Source organism: Eumetopias jubatus, unplaced genomic scaffold, assembly GCF_037043125.1.
Source record: "Eumetopias jubatus isolate StellerSeaLion01/CBP00866 unplaced genomic scaffold, mEumJub1_p1.0 scaffold_6, whole genome shotgun sequence".
In the NCBI taxonomy this organism is placed as follows: Eukaryota; Metazoa; Chordata; class Mammalia; order Carnivora; family Otariidae; genus Eumetopias; species Eumetopias jubatus.
Window position 1 is genome coordinate 125,720,882 of NW_028274812.1, and position 19,453 is coordinate 125,740,334.

Genomic DNA, 19,453 nt, shown 5'->3' on the forward strand with positions numbered 1-19,453 from the left:
TTCAGGCTAAGAGTGGTGAACAGAACAGGCAGGTCCCTTTCCTGGCGCTTTTACAGATAAAAATTACATCATTACGAACCTAAAGGTGAGGGGATGAAATCCAAGCAAGTAAAGAAGGTAGAAATGAGAATGGGTAAGAAGTCTGCCAACTAAGGCTCGGGACTCAAGTTAGCGTTGTAACAATGAGAGGAAAGGGGGTTGACGGGAAACAAGAAAGACCATTGCAAGCTGGGATGGAGTGAAAGCATGAGTCCGTTTTTACATTCTGTTCTGTGAGAGAGATGTTCTACCTCTTTGGATAATGACACCAACCACGGGATTTAGGTAAAGTTCTGTTCTACAATAAGAACAGTTAAGTTTATTTTTCTCTTGCCATGTTGATACAGTTCCAGAAAATTCTTTGAAATTAATCTAAAAACAGCCTACTCTTTGACCTCTGCTTCTAATTCTTTGAGCCTTATTCTTTTACTAAAAATAGAGGAAACTGAAGCCACAGTTGCTCTCTTCAATATGTATTTGAATTGTCTTTTAATTCATCTCCCCCATCCCTATCTCGAATATTTCATCTGGCTTGGTGTGGAGGGGGTGGGTGGGGCAGGGAAGACGATACAGGATATTGACCACGCCTTGGCAGGGGGCTGGGGAGTAGGGCGCCTTTTACTTCTGTTTCCTTTGGGCAACGCTTGAAGTTTTCATCGTGTTATTTTTTTAATGTTTAAGAAAAACTCTTGAATTCAACCATCCACTGAAACCAAAGCACACTATTCCCACCCTCCCCCCCGCCCGCCCAAACATCCAGACTCTGAGCTATGCATTTTACACCAACTTTTTCCTTTACAGTGGTTTTCAAAGTGTGATCCAAGAACCACCCGCATTAAAATCACCTGGGATGTTTGTTTACAATGCAGGTCCCCAAGCCCCACTCTCAGGTGCCGTGTCCTTGGGCTTGGGACAGAACCCTGGACTCAACTTTTTTGTTTCCCTGATTAGGTGCAGTAAGGTGTGTCAGTCACATAGTCCCCCCTACACACACACACTTTCTATTAATGAGATAAGAAGCTTTAGCTGTTTGCTTTTCAACTAACCGGGGTTAAGACTTAACAAAGAACTTTGGGGAAAAGTTCCATTAACAGATTTTTGGCTGCTCTGTGGACTGCAACCTTTTCTCATTTTCCCTTTGACATTCTAAAACTGTTAGGTCTGAGTGGAAGAGGGTTGTTTCATGCCTACAACTACCATTCGGCCCCAAAAAACTGATTTCGCTTTCATGTATATGACAAAGGACCTGGGAAAGGAAAACTTTTTAAGATTCACTGGAGGATCTAGAGGATCTTGCATATTAATTCAACAAAATCACAAGTATCTTAGCTTTTAATGGCAAAAAAAAAAAAACAACTCAAAAGATAGGTCAAGATGATAGACAAAGGAGATTTTAGAGCTAGCAAAGGAAAGAAAAAAACATACCAGAGCGGGAAGAACTAAAAAAATTAATTTGCTAATAGAGGTAATGTACTCTTAAGACTATAATGGAACACAAAATACACCAGCAATCAGTCGATTACAGCGTTTACAGAATTCTGGGAAACACAACAAAAGAATAATCTTTTGAATAGTTTACAAAGTGAAACATTCCTTTGAAACATGACATGCAAAAGATTGTCAAATATGTCAGGATGGAAGCCCTTGGATTTATATATAGACATTTCAGCAGTGCTTTTCACAAGTTCCACTCCACATCACATCAAGTTATTCATGTGTGTAATACCTGTATCTCGGCATGATGAACCGTATTTTAGCCAAGCTTCTTGGAAATAGATTTGCTCACATGGAGATGCAGGAGAGAAAAGTTATTTTTGGTCAATGGGTGAACACTTATCCTTACCTACAAAGGAAGGCGATAAACAGTTTAACTTCTGAATACAGAATGGTTTGTTCAATTCTATGTTTTTTTGATAAGGTTTCTTTTTGGTCCTTGGTGCCTTAATGTCTTCTCTGTGATTTTCAGGAAAAGAGAGAGGTATAGATGAAACTGGTATTGGAGACCTTGGTGGCAGACATCTTGTGGAGACCATTTTAACCAACGATTGAGTTGTTTGGGAAGTAGTGAGCTTGGTTGAGAGTTCTTGGCATGGATTCAAAATGGAGCTTCTGAGATTCCTAATGTCATCACAAGTTGCCATCAATTGTTTGGTGGCAGATGAACTTTTTAGAGACGGTGGTCTAGAAGTCCATTTGTATGTATTGCTGGCATTGCTCCAATTCCATTTGGAAGCATTTTGTTCAAGCTTGCAAGATCCAGAACTGCTTTTTCTTTTTTCGCGACTTTTATCTACACAAGTTGTCTGAAGACTCAAAGAGTCCGAAAGTTTTGGTTGTCTCACTTTGGGGATAGCTTTGGAGGAAAAGGGTCGCTCAGGAGCCGCTGGAGCGCAGAAGGTAGTTTGAAGTCTGGGCCTCTCTTTTTGTATAGTCATGTGTTGTAACCTTTCCATTTCCAGTAAACGAGTTATCAAATGTTCAAGAGAGCTTTCGGGAGGTTCCACTGTTGCTTTCCAATTCTCAGATTTTGAGAGGGCTAATTTGCGCAAGTCCAGAGTATTGAAAGGAGAAGGGAGAAAATCAGGATATGGAAATACTTCATTTGGTTCCTCTGTGACAGATTCCTCAACATTTTCTATTGTTTCTGGCTTTAAGTTTAGGTCCATCTTTTTAAAATAGCTGAGCAAACTATCATTTGCTTTTTCATTTTCTGATAAATCACTTTCGTCTGTTAAGTTTTCTTCCACACTGCTGTTTCCATATTTCAGATTCCAATTTGGGGCAGATAAGCTTTCACCATTACTGTTTTCCACGGCTGAACATAAATTAATATAAGGCTCATTTCTGTCCTTAAAAAAGTCTCCATCAGCATAGGGCCAGCAGAGACCCGATGGTATCTGGAGGCCAGGGTAAGAACCAACTTGCTTAGTGACTGAAGCACTTGTCAGGGAGGGGTTCAGAGTGAGGAGCCTCACGGGATTATTGGCTACATTAAAGCCAGTTTCCACCGCAGACTTCTTGAAATCCCTTTAACAAAATGATTTAAATAGTGAATGGTTTGTTGACTAGAATTAAAATGCTGTTAAAATGATAATCAATAAGCAAAATTATCAAAGACTGGATAATGTTTAGTTTCTAATGGCCTATGTGTACCTATCTGTAACAGAGGTATGTTCATTTCCAAATATGCTCAATTATATAAAACTGTATTTTTTAGAGTATAGATTAGAATATTAACTGGACACCCCTTTGTGCATGCACAGGTGACTAGATCATTCTACCCACAAATGTCTAGCTGTGTCTATGAATGGCCACTAGGTTAAAAATGGCTAATTCTATCTATTTGCCTATGAACATACTGTACATGCAGTGATGATGTCTGAGAAGGGAGCTCTCCAACTCAAACTGAAATTATAGTGAAACATTTACGGACACATGATTAGATAAAAGGAAACTCAAAGAATGTAATTAGGTTACTCAATAAAGCCTTCTACTTTGGCCATTGTGGTTTTAAAAAGTTATGCTAACATAAAAGAAAGCAAAACAATGTTTACCAAATCTTATCCCATAGTAAAAAAAAAAAAAAGAAAGAAACTATACAATTTAAAAAATTATCCCATAGTAATTTTCATCTGAGGGTCTTTTATTTTATGAGTAATGCTTCTAGTACTATACTAGAATGAAAACTGCAAAAGAGCCATGCCATAGAATACTGAGTTTATAGTTTGTTTTTTTTAAAAGCTTATTAGAAATTCTGACATTGGAAGAGTTGAAGCATTAATTGACATATATAGTCTCATTATCTTCTTGCTTCCTTTAATGCCAGTGTTCTTGAAGGGCTTTGAAAAATACTTCTATTTCTATAGAAAATGTAAAAATTTATTGATTTAGTTAAATATTAGTTAAACTCACTTGCTTTTGTAAAACCATGGGGAAGTCACTTTAAATCTACAATTGATAAGAGACACAATCCATGTTGTTTAGTGAAAAGAGCACGGAATCTGGGGGTGAGGACCTAGGTTTGAACCCCTTTGCCACCAGTGAGCAGAATGGTAATGACAGTACCGACCTTGGGGTTGTCTGAGAAGCAAAACAATTACATGAACGTACTTTGCAAAATGTTAAACACTAAATGAAAGGCATTTTATTCTTGATGGCATACTGAGGAGAAAAATTAAATGTGATAGAATATTTCACTGATCCTGGACTTCTAACACTGCAACATACTTAGGCTTCCCCAGGATTAATAACAAATACTTATCAAACACATGATTCTGTTTAGTCCTCACAACAACCCTATAGGATAAGCGCTTTTATTTTCTACCTTTTATGGGCAAGGGAACTGAGGCACAGAGTGGCTCAGGTCCCACATCCGGTAAGTGGTGGAGCTGGGATTTAAGCCTGAGTGGTGGCACCCCATGTTGGCAATCCTAGCCACTGCCCTCTACTGACTCAGTTTATGTTTGCTGTATGTTAGTATGATGAAATTCAATTCATTTCATTTGACCTCTTATCTTGAAATCCTTGTTCCCAGCAGAGTTCGTTCTAGTAAAAGTAGCCTTTCCCATGCCCCTCACACTGACGTTCCCTTGGGACATTAGTCACTATAGTCCCTTCAGCACTTCTTGGACTCATGCCTCGAATTTCAGCATTAGGTTGAGTTTTATCCTGAGCCTCACTGAGGTAAAGTCCTCTGACTGGGAGACTGCTACCAATGAGCCACCCTACTGTCAAAAGTGGGGACAAAACTGAGGAACTAATTCTAGTTCTGATCCAGAACTCAAGATCTCCATTAAACAACACACTGTATGTAAAAGTGACCTGGTGTTCAATAAATGGAATCGCCACACAGTAGTAATCTGTGTTTGTGAGAAGCATTCCAGCTGGTTCTAACACAGTAAGTTTAAGGACCAAAACATAAGAATTCAAACCCAAGTAAGGTCTGAGAAGCAATATACTGTAGTGCTTGAGAGCATGAATCTGGTTCTGCCATTCATTCATTGTATGACTTTGGGCAAGTAACATACCTTGTCACCCTGACTCAATGTCCTCATCTGAAAGATAGGGATGCTGACAATAGTGCCTTATAGGATTACTGTGATGGTTAAATGAATTAATATACACAAGGGACAGAAATCATTCCTGCCCCATGGACTATTATTTTTCTATCACTGTTTCTATTACAGTTCCTTTTCCCTTCAACAAGAAGCCCCAACCCTATCCATGGAAACTCTCATTGTAAGGGCACAGGAAACTGAATTCTTCTTATACTGATGATCTCTGTGGTGTACGCCAGCCACTTCCTATTTTAGGGTGAGTTTCCATAACTTCCCACAAGTGGCACACAATACTTTTTCTTCTGGTTGTTTTTCTCCTTGTCTTTCAGATGAGTAGTTAACTCATTTGCATTTAAATGTATCTCACTAATTTAGGGGTTTACGAAAATAGATATTCTCTCACCTGTTCTCCATGGTACTTCCTTCGTTAAGAGGATAACTCCATAACTGAAATATCCCTTGTTTATTATTCTGGAAACAGAAAAACCATGGGCAACATTTTAGTAACTGCATGCATTGAAAAATAAATACTTTGATTATGATGAATAACATCTCACCTGTGTTCTTTTGTGAGCATGCTCTGACAAATTTAGTTCTAGCATCATTTGCTCTATTGGAATTTCCAAATGGTTCTATAAAGCAGCAGAAGACTTTTAAACACAATACATCTCTATTCCCTGTTATTGTTCTAAGAATGTATAGTTCTTGTTCTAACCAACAAATATATTGTAAATATATTGTAAAGTCATAAAATACTCCCTTTTATACATACAGATATCATTTGTTTTTACTGACTTCAGCAGGAACTAGTTACAAATACCAACAGTGTTAACTAATGAGCCTCGAATATCATTAAGATTATCTTTATTTTACTAACAGTTACTTAACTGTTAATATTAATTGTTAATATATTATATTAAACTATTATTTTAAAAAACTATATATTAAAATATATAGTATATTAAACTATTAATATAACCAAATTTGTTATATCTTATATTTTGATCCAAAAAAGATGAAAGATGAATTTCCTCACTACTTCAAAACAAAATATTAACCATTTTAACTGCCTCAATATATCTTAAGAGCTGAGACTACTTCTCTTTTGGAAATGACTACAAAACACTATAGTCACTACAATGTTAATTTCCATTTCTGGTATTCTTATATTGAAAAAATATATAATAAAGTATTAACTTAATGTCCAGTTTGCAGCCCTGCAGAACAGAAAAGGCTTTGACTTGTTTGAAGAACTCTACAGAAATGAGATGGAAATTTTTAAAGAAAGAAATTTTTTAATGAACATACGTATAATTTTAAAATAATGTTTTGTGAATTATTTAAAACCAAACATTTATCCTTACCTTGTTAATTTTGCCTGAAAGAATGTGTATGGACAAAATGACAATTAATAGTTACATAAAACTGGTTGTATTAAAAACAAACCCCCTTTAATATGAGTGGTTATTCATATTATAAATATAGATGAACATAAATGTGCAGTATTTATAAATATAAATACACACATCTAGGATTTCTTACCACCTGCTGCACTGTACTTTCCAGGTGGGAGATTTTTATTTTCAGGAGCAGGTACTTCTGATTCCAAATTCCAGTGAGACAAGTTCTAAAACAATATTTGTTTTAGAATAAACTTAACATTAAGAACACTTTAAAAGCTCAAGTACATAATTTTTCATGTCTGTGGCTAAAGTATGAGAAAGGCATAAAGTTTCATGACCCATTCTCCTTCCTATAAGGACACTACCAGCATTTTTGAGAAGCATGCAGTGTTCTCTTATCAAACTTATTATCAGCTTGATAACACCTATTAGGAGATAGGCCTTTACAATAATTTATGGTTTTGTTCTCATTTTGTTAAAAATAATGACACACAGGTTTTCAAAATCAATCTTAAAAATATAATAAAATATCCAGTTCAGTGTGTCCCTGGTACACAATGGCACATTCACCAAATTTTCTGTATCTGAACACCAGATCTGATACTCTTAATCTTTCCAACCACCAAAGAAAATTATCTAATCTTCACATTGTACTCAACACTGACCAGCCCGCTACTCATTCTAGACTCCAGACACTGAACCACACTCAGGAAATATTCAAAAGCAAGCCAAAAAATGAAGAGGGAAAGGCACTAATATGTACTGAGTATTTATGTTCCAGACATTGTGCTGAATGCTGTGGGGGAAAAATGTGGGGTGTGTGCAGGAGAGGATTATAACAATTTATCCTGGAATAGGGAAAGTAAAGAGGTGAGGAGTTTATTAAAGAAAAAAGAAAAAGTAATTTTTTGAGAGCATGAACTCAGTTGTTTTCTATCTCAAAAGAGAAAATCCTGGGCGCCTGGGTGGCTCAGTTGGTTAAGCGACTGCCTTCGGCTCAGGTCATGATCCTGGAGTCCGGGGATCGAGTCCCGCATCGGGCTCCCTGCTCAGCAGGGAGTCTGCTTCTCCCTCTGACCCTCTTCCCTTTCGTGCTCTCTATCTCTCATTCTCTCTCTCTCAAATAAATAAATAAATAAATCTTTAAAAAAAAAGAGAGAGAAAATCCTTTGTAAATTACACAAAATGTTAGGTATCATCCCCAAACTAAAGGAGAAACAGGGAGAATAAGCTTAAATACAGTATGAGGATTTAATTGGCCCACAAGAAAATTATCTCCTGCTGGGTAGGGTAGTTGAACATTGGAAGGTAGGCTGCAGATTACCTTTCTCTGGAGGTTAATTCCCTGCTCCCCAAGATGACACGTAATTAGGTCTAGTCTCTACGTGAGAATCACCTGGGGAGCGTTTTAAAAATGATACCTGAGGGGCACCTGGGTGGCTCAGTCGGTTAAGCATCTGACTCTTAATTTCAGCTTGGGTCATGATCTTCAGGGTCGTGGGATCGAACCCCGGGTTGGGCTCCATGCTGGTTGTGGAATCTGCTTAAGATTTTCTCTCTCCCTCTTCCCCTCCCCCTGCTTGCGCTCTCTCTAAAATAAAATAAGTACATCTTTAAAAAATAAAAATGCTTGAAAAAAATTACTGCAAGGTCTGACTCAGTAGGATGAAGGTAAGTCTCAGTTGTTTGTATTTTTAAAACCTCCCTGACAGATTATCAGGCTTCTTTCAGCTCTCTGATCCTGGTCCACTAATGTACAAAATAACATGTGACAGAAATACCCGTACAGTGACACGTAAAGGGAAGCTGATGAAAACTGCAGTTGAGATCATATAAGATTAATATAACCAAATTTGTCAACTGGTAAGGGAAGCTATCAACTACACACGAGGTCCGCTAGATTGCAAACTCCTTACAGGTTGGGAATTGATTATGCTTTCTGATATTGCCTCCTGCCTTACCAACGTTTCTCACAGAATATGTGTGAGAGAATAAAAAAAAGGTGAGCACAGCCTGAGGGAGCAAGGTAGCATCTTTCAGGAAATCCAGCTGCAATAAGAACCGGTTTGAGATTTGGAGAGAAGCTGGTTAATTTTTCCTTTGTTAAAAGAAAGAAATTTCCCATTTGATATTCCAAATGTGCCAAGAGGAAAACTCGGTACAAAATGCTCACAAAGAGAGAAAGCAGCAGGGATGTGGGCAGTCAGATTCAGCAGGAGTGAGGTCTTGACCAAGGGAGGTGCCCAGATGCTCAAGTTAAGCCATTAGCCTTACCTCATGGGAGATGTTGGACCCACGTGGGTTGGTACCACTGTTCTCACCATTTCTTCTCCCCATTTTGGTCCTCTGTTTCCTTAAAATCCTACACAGGTTGTGACAGGCACATTTATGGGTAAGTTACAACACCGATTGTTTTAAAACCTTGAGCCTTTGGCTCCTTGTCTAGAGGAGGTCCAACAATGCTTCGAGTGCAGGAGAACGGGACTATGAGAGCAGAGGAGGGCTAACAATATGGAATCAGCCAGAAACAAGGGGGACCAGACCCCCCCCCCAAAAACCCACAGAGAAAGCAAATTGTAAGATCTAACTGACAGAAGATTAGGAAATTAAAGTCTTAGGTGAGAACAGAGACATTATCAGACAGAAAGATAAAACACAAATCAGAAAAAAACATGATGAATTATCTGGAACTTATAAAGCAGGGCCATGAACTCTGCTTTTAATTATTCAAAGCAGGTGCTACGTTTGAAAGCAGGATTAACCTCGCAGGCAGAACAGTCACCCCATGCGTGTTTCAGGGACACTAAAAGGCCCACAGGGCCAAGCACTATTTTCCAAGCCCAACTATCATGGTATCTAAGCCCACTACTGTTTAAGGTAGAAGGATCAGAAAACTATCAGATAACAGGTAAAACAATCATTGGGTTAAGGTAGGACTATCCGGAAAGAATCACAAATTAAAGCCACCGCGGTGATCAGTATATTTGCGAATCGTTTACAATTTATTGTCTCCTAGAGGGAAAGGTGTAGCCTGAAGAAATAGAAAATACAGTTCGGGTAAGTTTTGAATCAGTAAGTATTGATCCACCTGCTCTGTGCCGGGCCCTGGGATGGAACAATGAAGGAGGAGGGAATTTGCTGAAGAGGTGGCGCTGCGTGGGGACACCCACGTGTGTGCCACGGAGTAGGGCACTGGGCGCCTGGACGAGGCCACCGCGCCTGGAGGAGGGGCCCGAGGACAAGGGGGCCGTCGGGAAAGGAGCTACGGGGTAGGAGAGCAGGTGGTGCAGGTGCAGGTGGGAGGCCCAAAGCCCGCGGGCGAGCACCCCCTCCCGCCCTCCGTCGGGGGGGGGGCGGAGCGCAGAGCGGGGGGACAGCAGGTGGGGCTCGCGGGGGCTCCCCGGGCCCCGGCCTCTTACCCCACGGCGCCGCAGGCCCACGCGTCGTCCTCAGCGTCGTCTACGAGGGCGCTGCCGCCCCGAGGCCCCGGCCCGTCCGCGTGCGGGGCGAGCGGCTTGACGGGCGCCCCCTCGGACTCGGCCTTCCTGCGGCGGGAGGACAGGGATGGCAGCGGGCGGCGGCCTGCCGGGACCACGGCCCCCTCGGCGCTGGACTGCCTGTGGGCCGCCGGGGAGCCAGGCGGGGCCCCGCGAGGCCAACCTCGGCCGGGGCTGCGGCTCCGCAGGCCTCCCCCGCGGCCAGGTCGCCGGGCAACTACCATCGAGCGCCCGCGCCCGCGACGGCTCCGCGTTCCACCGGGGCCACCGGTATTCGGGGGTCACCAGGCCGCCAGGCCCGCGGGACGGGCGACGCCACCGCGGGAGGGCGCTGAGCCGGAGCCCGGGCCCCTGCGCCCCTCCGCGCCTCACTCGGCCATAGCGGGTGGAGGGGGCCGCCCGGGGGCTCCGCGCGGGCTGAGGTCACGGCCGCCGGGCCTTCCCCGGCCTTCTCCCGCCCTGGCGCTGACCCTGACCCCAAGCCGAGAGCTCTGCGTGGCGCCCAGTGGGTCCCTGGCCCCTGTTCGAATAGAGCCAGGAGCTCAGGCGTAGTGCGCTAGACCGAGCAAGCTGTAATGTATTGCATGGATATATGTACAGTTCTATCTAGGCTTATAGTATATAATATTTAAATAATTAAAATGGAAGAAGGAAGGTATCCCAGCTGAGAGCAAGCCCACCTCTGGTCGTTCCAGATCAGTCATTGGTGTTACAATAAGAAGAACAAAAGATGATTTTTTTTTTCCTACCTGGGATACATGGAGATGATAGGCCAGTTTTGCCCTGCAAATGCCTATCTCTTACTTCAGTTCCCTGAAATAAGTGCGTGGGGTGACAGAGGAAGGAATATATATACACGTATATAATATGGATATATTATTATATATGCATTATGTACATGCATATATAACAAATATGTGAGTGAACACTTACATATTTCTGACTGATATATGTGTATAAGTAAGTAAACGAATACTAAAAATGTCAGAGATATTCTTTATATAAAGCATTGACATTTGAGGAAGATATTTTTGCAATCCTTTGCTGATGATACTATTGCATTCTGTGGGGTTGAACATCCAACTGTAGATTCAAGCCCCAGAATGTTTCATTAAGCATCTAAATGCACTGGTTCTTAACATTTGGGGGAAAGAGAGGCCATCTCAGATTCTCTTCTGAGAATCTTCCCAGGAAAATGCACGTATAAACCAGATGTCCAACCCAACTCCAAGGGTGTGTCTGCCCTTGGATCTCCCACCTCTGTCCCCTGCCCAGAGGTGTCTGTCTCCTTCCTCGGCATGTCCGTTTTCCTCTCAGAAAGGCCGGCTCTGACTCAACTTCAAAGACACCTTTCCACCCACATTACTCTATTTCATAACACCCTATTTTCTTCTCTGTACTCCTCACAGTCTTGTTAATCACGTGTGCTTTTCTATCGCCTCTTCCCAGTAGAGAATGAGGCAGAGAGGCCTTGCCTGTCTAGTTCATTGATACACCCTGTCACTTTAACTCTTTTCTTTTTAATTTTATTTTAGCATGTTATGTTAATCACCATACAGTACATGATTAGTTTTTGATGTAGTGTTCCACGATTCATTGTTTGCGTATAACACCCAGTGCTCCGTGCAGTACGTGCCCTCCTTAATAACCATAACCGGGCTAAAACTGTGCTAGGCATGGGACGCCTGGGTGGCTCAGTCACTCAAGCATCTGCCTTCGGCTCAGGTCGTGATCCCAGGGTCCTGGGATCGAGTCCCGCATCGGGTTCCCTGCTCAGTGGGGAGCCTGCTTCTCTCCCTGCTTGTGCTCTCTCTCTGACAAATATAGGAGAATGAATATAAGATTAGTATAGGCCTCCTTGGCAGTCTCCCCCCTGGGTTCTCTCCTCCTTCAGACTGTTTTCCATTCTGCTGATAAAAAGCACGGATCTGCTCTAATACCTTCCTAATCCCAAAGAATGAGCCAGGCTTTAAGTATCTGCTTATCATTTTCAGGGCCTACATGTTCAACACCTCAGATATTTTGCAATTTTTCTAAACACTCTGTCTCCTCCAGGACATACATCATTTTTCTTTTCCTGTAATAGCTCCTCCTTTTTTTCCTCCTCCCGACTTTGATCCACCCAGTTAAGTCATATCCATAGAAATCTAGCTCACAAATCATCTTCCCTGACCCCTCAGGGAAGAACACATTGCTACCTCTTCCTCTTCCAAAATCCCTGTCAGGTTATTATGATTTATTTGCTTACAATTCCTTTCTCACTGTTACGTTATAATTACTCATTTACAATATCCCACTCACCATCTTTTCCAATGCCTTAAAGGCAAGGCCTGACCTTATTCTATCTGGCCTGGTACCTGGTGTATAGTAGGCATTCAATAAATGTTTGAGTTAATTTAATTACTCCAAAAAATAACATTTGCTGTGGTATGGTTACCATGTTGGTTTCCGCGTTTTCCTTTTGTTTCAGAACATGAACTGATCCCTGATCCCTTAAAGTCCCTCTGAGATTTGTCATCCATAAATACATCCTCTAAGATTCTCTCTCTCTCTTTTTTTTTTCCTTGACAGAACATATTCCTAAAACCCTTCTTTATCAATTTGACTCTCCTCACTTTCTCTGGAGACTCTTTGAATGCTTTGACGTCAGCATAAAAATCATGCCCCCCCCCCACTTGTTGAATTGATAAAGTTGTTAGTATTACAGGTTTAAAACGATAGTGACAGCCTAGTCCCTGTAGAGAGTTCGGCAGGAGAGCATTCAGTCTAGGCTGTGAGGAGACAAGGCTGAGAGGGAAGAAAAGTAAGCGTGAGACGTTGTGGTCGTGGACAATCTAAGGGCAACAACGAAGAGAATCATACCCTCTCCACAGCTTTGACTCTGGGTTGGCTGTCATCCAGCCTGAAGGCAATCATTAGACAGTGGACTGTTCTCCACAGTAGCTCGGGGGCAGCCCTAACGTCAATCCTTAGCCCAACAGAACGCACCTTCCTTTCAGTCCACCCCAAGACCCCTCTGGGAATTCAGGTTTTAGGGGTAGCATCAGGCTTGCCTTACTTTAAACCTGTACCTCTTAGCTAATCTGGTGAGGTAAGGTGAGACAGATGTTCTGTCTTGTGGCATTTACAAGCTCTTACATTCATTACCATGGAGGTGGTCTGGATTGGTGGAAAGAAGGAAAGCCTTGGGCCAATCCCTTGGTAGGTAAGCATGCCTTGCTGCTCACCTCAGTTTCTCCTACTCTGAGAGAGGTGACAATTTGGGCCCACAGAAAGCTCTTTTGGAAAGCACTTTGATAGACATTCCTTTTTTTTTTAGCCCAGGGTGATGCAAAGAAATGTCAGTGACGACATTACTTAGCTTCTAATTATCCTGCAGGGAAATCCTTCTAGTTCAGTCCACCTCTTTCAAAACCTTTCATATCTTTTATATTACCCACGTGTTTGTCCCCACTTCCCTTTATTTGTCCCTGCTGTATTGTCAGCGTCACGGCTGGCTATTTACTGCAATGGAATCTTGTTCGGTGTAATTATGTAAATATCTTCAGAAAGTCAAGGTCATATTTTCTAATTAATAGCATGCATTTTTGTTCTCAAGTAAATAAGATGCTATTCAGTGGGAAATATTTCAGTTCAATTCTGGGTGATTTCAGTTCAATTTGTGTGTGGTTAGGTAACTAGTCCTACGCTTCTCCTGTTTGCAGCCTCAGCTTTCTCTTTCTCTCATGGCCAATTACCTAAATCCCCGACTTAGGTCTCCATTTCTGTGAGCATTTACCTGAAATGTCCTAACTTGCTTGGGTGTGTACAGTTTCTTTTTAGGAAATATGTATAAAAATATTTTTTTACTTAGAAGTTGTGTTTCTCTTTTAAAAACTAACCTTGACCCCTTTACTCCCTTGTTTGGGAGACCACCATTTTGTTGCAAAAATGTAACAAATCTTGTTTAAAATCTATTCATTCCGGGCGCCTGGGTGGCTCAGTTGGTTAAGCGACTGCCTTCGGCTCAGGTCATGATCCTGGAGTCCGGGGATCGAGTCCCGCATCGGGCTCCCTGCTCAGCAGGGGGTCTGCTTCTCCCTCTGCCTCTGCTTGACACTCTCCCTGCTCTCTCTCTCTGTCAAACAAATAAATAAAATCTTTAAAAAAAAATAAAATAAAATCTATTAATTCCTAGAACGAATGTGATAGTGATGCCCAGGAATATCTTTCCAAAAGATAAACAGACACATTGGCTGCAGAAGTTGTAGCCAGTACTTTTGGATAAATTCTCCATGGTATATGTCCACCTCTATTTAGATTTTTCTTCAGGACTTGCTGCCTGCAGTGGGAATAGCTTTATGGCTTCCTGTCCTTCAGATGCCTATGCTCTGCAGTCGTGTTTTCTTAGTCTTACATCACCAATGTACTTGGAAGTTTTAAGTTTCAGGATCAAGACTTACTTTCTGGTGCCAGGAAAGGTGTAGCCTGGGTCCTCCTTCTGGCGGCTGGAAGCCTCCCACCTCATCTGCTTTGAACGGAACACTCTCTTTAGAACGCTTTCTTTAAGAAGCTTGGAGATGATCTTTTCCCTTTGAACATTACTGAATACTTTGCCTTCTGGAAGCCAGCTGGTCTTGTCACATCCACTGTGGCAGAGGGGAAGAGGAAGGTGCTCAGGAGACACAACAGCCCTCTTTGGAACAAAAAAAGGAATTGCCATTTACCTAAAAGTCATGAATAAAAGATCAGCCTAACTCGAAAAACAACCCAGTGTCCTGCAGGTGCTGTGCTGTGGGATCAATTTAGTTAATAACACAGAGCTACTACCTGAGTGGCGCGGCTGGCCCTTCCTAGCAACTCACTGTCACAATCAGAAACGGAGTGCAGGCTTAGGAGGATTCTCTCTCATCTTTTCTTTGAGAAAATAATAATACGTTACCGCTGTGGTTATGGAAATGGAAATGTATTGATCATGGAAGAACAGAATTAGGAAGAAGACAAATCCCAAACACGGCACAAAATAGAAGGCTCTGTTTTGTCAGAGCACGTTCGTTCTGTAGGCTGAGACCTGGCTGGCTGAGATCAAGATCACACAGCTAGTTAGCGGCGGGGGTGCTAACTCTGGTCCTGAACAGCGTTCTTTCCCCTGCAGCACGAGACAGAGAAGATGAAGGAGGTGGATTCCTTGGAGAAGTCTTATCCATTGCAAAAGACATTTATCCATCCATTAAATAAAGTTTATTTAAAAATAAAATATCATAATTGTGGTCTACTTCTGATTTCAGCCAAGGTCAATAAACCAGATAACTAGAAACATTCCATCAGTTGCTATTTATAGCAATGATTAAGAACATATGGTGGGGATGAAGAGAACGGTATAGGGAATATAGTCCGTGGTATTATAATAACATTATATATATATCATACAGGTGTCAATTTATATATATTGATATATCTATATATTTTTTCATGCAGTATAAAGAATCAATTTTAATATATCACTTCCTTGGCCTGTTGAATGGCTTAAAATATGGTTTGTTCTTTTCGATTTATATAAATATTTAGAGTAATACACTCAAGTTTGCTTGGAAGAAAGAAGTCTCGGTCTATCAAAATATTCTACCACCCTCACTTCCACCAGCTCCCTTCTCTTTCCAAAAACACCTACGACATTATGAGAATCACATTCTATTCGAGTGGCTCTGATTCTATATCATATTTTAAGTTTATTTAAAGTATACCTTTTTGTGTATGTTTAAAAGTCTTACTTTTTAAAGTTTGCAAATGGAAACTGAACTGGAAAGTTAAGAAGTGAAAGTTGGTATCTTCCGCTCTGGGCACTAATGTACCCTACGATATAATCCTGAAGTTTTTATAGTCTTGGTCAAGGGTTTTTAAGTTCGGTAAAAAGCTGGCAAACACTCCCAGCTCTTGCCCTGGCATGCCTGGCTTCCATGGCGCTCCCTGATCACTTTGAGGTATGATTCCCAGCCAGTGCACGGGACAGGGCAATGACAGTGAACCTGGCTCCTTGGGTGGAGCATGCTGAGATTAAGGAGTAGCTAGAACAACCCTTATGATTTGCACGTTTGCCCCAAATCTGGGAATAGCTCTTGGCACCTTCTATCTGGCTCAGGGCTATGCCATTGAGTGTGGTGGCTTAAGGTGATTTAGTACTTCGGCTCAGGGTCCACAGTGAAGAATGGCTTCTGCCGCTCAAGCTAGAATTGAACATTTTGTTTCCTTTGTCAGTTTGGATAAGAGAACACGCAGCAGGTTGGCTTCTTACCTGTGTTAATCTGGACATTTCCACAGTTTTGGGCGATGGAGCTCTTTCCCCAGTTCTGCTCAAGAACTGTGTGGATGTAAGCGCTCTCCCTCAGGGCCCCGAGGATCTGTGGAGTCTGAATTACATGTGCCCAGGGTGCATGGCCCGTGCGGAGCGCCAGCTGGAGAAAGAGCACTGGAGGTGTGCACCCTGGCTTCCCCTCTTCCCTTCAGGAAAGCACCTGCTTTCCTCAGGTCTTGCTCATGTTCAGACAGGAAACCGGAGTTTCTGCCTGAAATCCCTGTAAGACTTGGCAAGGTGTTTTTGACTGGCTGATTTCTTCTGGTTTGAAGATCAGATGAGCCCTCAGGGTTCCAGGCGAAGGTCCAGGCCATTGTGACTCTCAGAACGCTAAGCGATCAGAGACCAGAAAAGGGATTCCATGGCATCTCCTCAGGAGTGTACAAAAGCATGGAGAAATAACAACGGCAAGGGGCTCCACCCTTCCAATTCTTTATTTGTGCTTCTAACTCCGGCGGGTGGTCATGGGGACGGCCAAGAACAACCACTTCACACTGAAACTTCCTCTCCTAGACAAACTGAAGACACCCAAAAACTACGCACAGCCTGAGGTTCTGCATCACACCTTTGAGACTCTGTCCAACCTTCACAGACTGCTGCCAAACCATCTGATGGAGACACTTTATTCCTACAAGAGGGAAGAGGACAAACAAAATTGTACGTGGGTAGAGGGTGGTGTGAGCTCTTTTAACAAGCACACACTTTATCTTGGCGCAAACTTCTTCTTTTAGCCACCAGTAAGAACTAGCTTTCTTTTTTTTTTTTTAGAGAGAGAGAGAGAGCTGGGGGAAGGTCAGAGGGAGAGAGAGAGAGAGAGAGAGAATCCCAAGCACACTCCCCGCAGAACACAGAACCCCACAGGGGGCTTGATCTCATGACCTTGAGATCATGACCTGAGCTGAAATCAAGAGTTAGATGCTCAACTGACTGAGCCACCCAGGTGTCCCAAGAACTGCCTCTCTACATGGCGGGTGTGGTCCGTCCTTGAGACCCATGGACCCGTGGATAGCGTGCCCAGCGATGGACTCCACCATCACTCCTTCACATTCCTTTTCTTTCACTGGTCTTTTATGAACGGAGATAGGTCTGTCACTCCTCTTTCGGCAAAGCTTACCTGTGGAATGATGGAAACCGGACTAAGTGGGAAATTACCACTAAATTTACAGGTGTAGATGTGATTTTGAGATGAGTGAGAGAACTTCCAAGTTGAAGGTGGGGTTTTGATGTTTATTCCTTTGCTCTCTTTCCCGCTGCTTCTTCCTCCATTTGTACCACCCCAGAGAGAAGCCGGATATTCCCCCCGAAGATTACAAATGACTTTCCCTTTCTGGAGTTTGGAGTGGCCCTCCAATTCTGGAATTCCATCAGGGCAGTTGATAACTGAACTGATTTGCAGAATTGGGTGGAGCCTGCCTCCTGAATTGTTTATGCTTCAGGGAAGGGCAAAGGTAGCTGGTAGCCACTTGTGCCCATGAACTTAGAAACAAAGTAGGAGCTACCACAGTGATTAAGACACAAGTCAGGGGTAGGAAGATTTGATGGCAAATTTGTCCATTTGTATTCTGGTTAGTCCCTGGTCCCTGAATGCACAGTATTATGAATTGACCCCAACATCCAGATTACACTAACAATTACATAAAAATAGTTAAGGAAAATATAAGGAACCTACTACAAGTGATATATGTCATAGGCAATTTACAAGATGAAATGCAAATTATCAATAAGCATGAGAGATGTTCAAACACTCTGGTAATCAAGGAAGCAGAAGATAAATCAAGGTGGCATTTTTTAGGCCATCGTACTGGTCAAATCTTGAAAGATCAATAATGATGAACATGTGGGGAAATTAATACCCTCCCAATCATTATTAGCATGCTTACTGATTCAGGCTTTTTTGAAGATAATTTGAAAGTCTTTGTCAAAATTAAAATGTATGTTACTGGCTTCTTTTTTTTTTAAATTTTTTATTGTTATGTTAATCATGATTCAGGCTTTTTTGAAGATAATTTGAAAGTCTTTGTCAAAATTAAAATGTATGTTACTGGCTTCTTTTTTTTTAATTTTTTATTGTTATGTTAATCACCATATATTACATCATTAGTTCTTGATGTTGTTACTGGCTTCTTAAATGAGTTGAACTGGGCAAAGAGTAAGTAGAAACTAATTTTCTTTTTACTCACAACTTCCCCTTTGGCCCATTCTGTTGTTCTTTGCTCATCAGCTTTGGGTGAAACTACAAGCAGATCTCAGAGCTTTCCTGGTCGTATTCATTCAGATAACAAAATGTCCACTCTAATGCCCACATTCTAAACCCTCAACCAGAGTAAAGACCTCTCTGCTCCCCATCGCTCTGGCGTGACATAGACTCAGAGACTGGGAGTTGACCTGCGATGTGGTGGGGCTTTTTTTTTTTTTTTATCATTCCATCCCCGCTCACTGGCTGCTGTTGGGTTGACAAGGGTGAGGGTGGGAAGAACTGAAAAGACTTCCTTGATGTGAAATATCAGATTGTCACCTGTCATTCGTGCCTTCTAGGGGTGACAGCTTTCCAAAGCTGGCCTCTTCTTTCCCGGGCGTCTGGTGGGTTCCCTTGCTGGAGATCTCTCATTCACTCAGCCTCCTGCTGACATTTCCCCTCCTCCATCCCCACCCCTGGCCCAGCTTCTGTAGGCTGTGCTCCCAACGTGTTTCAGTGGAGACTGCCTCATTGGGTGACAGAAGCCCTCTTGAGAGCCTATTCAAGATGACTCAAAACTAATCCATTTCCAGGGGCTTCGCATATAACATGTAGAAAACTTGACCCCCTGTCCTTCATACCTTCACCCAGCTGGTGAAAATACAAGTGACTCCCAACACTGACCTTGTGTCTCTGTGGCCACAGGCAGCTGTGGTCCTAACCAATTATCTTATACTTTCTGAGGTATTAGGGCTGAGCTATGTCCCCCAAAATGATACGTTGAAGTCTTAACCCCCCAGTATCCCAAGATGTGAACTTATTTGGAAATAGGGTCTTGAGAGAGGTGCAGATGTAATTAAGAGGAGGTCAACTGGAGTGGGGTGGGTTCCTAAACCAATATGACTCCCCTTGTAAGAAGACAGAGACACAGAGGGAGGAGATGGCCGTAT

The 19,453-nt window shown here is 42.2% G+C and overlaps 1 protein-coding gene across 2 annotated transcripts; it reads right to left on the bottom strand.

Moving 5' to 3' along the window:
* Window positions 1-1,847: 1,847 nt before the first annotated feature.
* Window positions 1,848-16,285, bottom strand: FAM217A (family with sequence similarity 217 member A). Of its 2 annotated transcripts, XM_088024383.1 has the most exons (9): window positions 16,268-16,285; window positions 14,439-14,671; window positions 9,919-10,044; window positions 8,774-8,861; window positions 6,639-6,723; window positions 6,461-6,474; window positions 5,654-5,728; window positions 5,500-5,567; window positions 1,848-3,066 (listed from the first exon to the last, which is right to left on the bottom strand). In XM_088024383.1, exons 1-9 carry the CDS (start codon window positions 16,283-16,285, stop codon window positions 1,848-1,850), a joined length of 1,926 nt encoding a protein of 641 aa, XP_087880509.1. The 2 variants fall into 2 exon arrangements, with proteins under 2 accessions (XP_087880509.1, XP_027978662.1); XM_028122861.2 differs by lacking the exons at window positions 9,919-10,044; window positions 14,439-14,671; window positions 16,268-16,285 and adding an exon at window positions 9,264-9,330 and having other exon boundaries at window positions 8,774-8,865.
* Window positions 16,286-19,453: the final 3,168 nt, after the last annotated feature.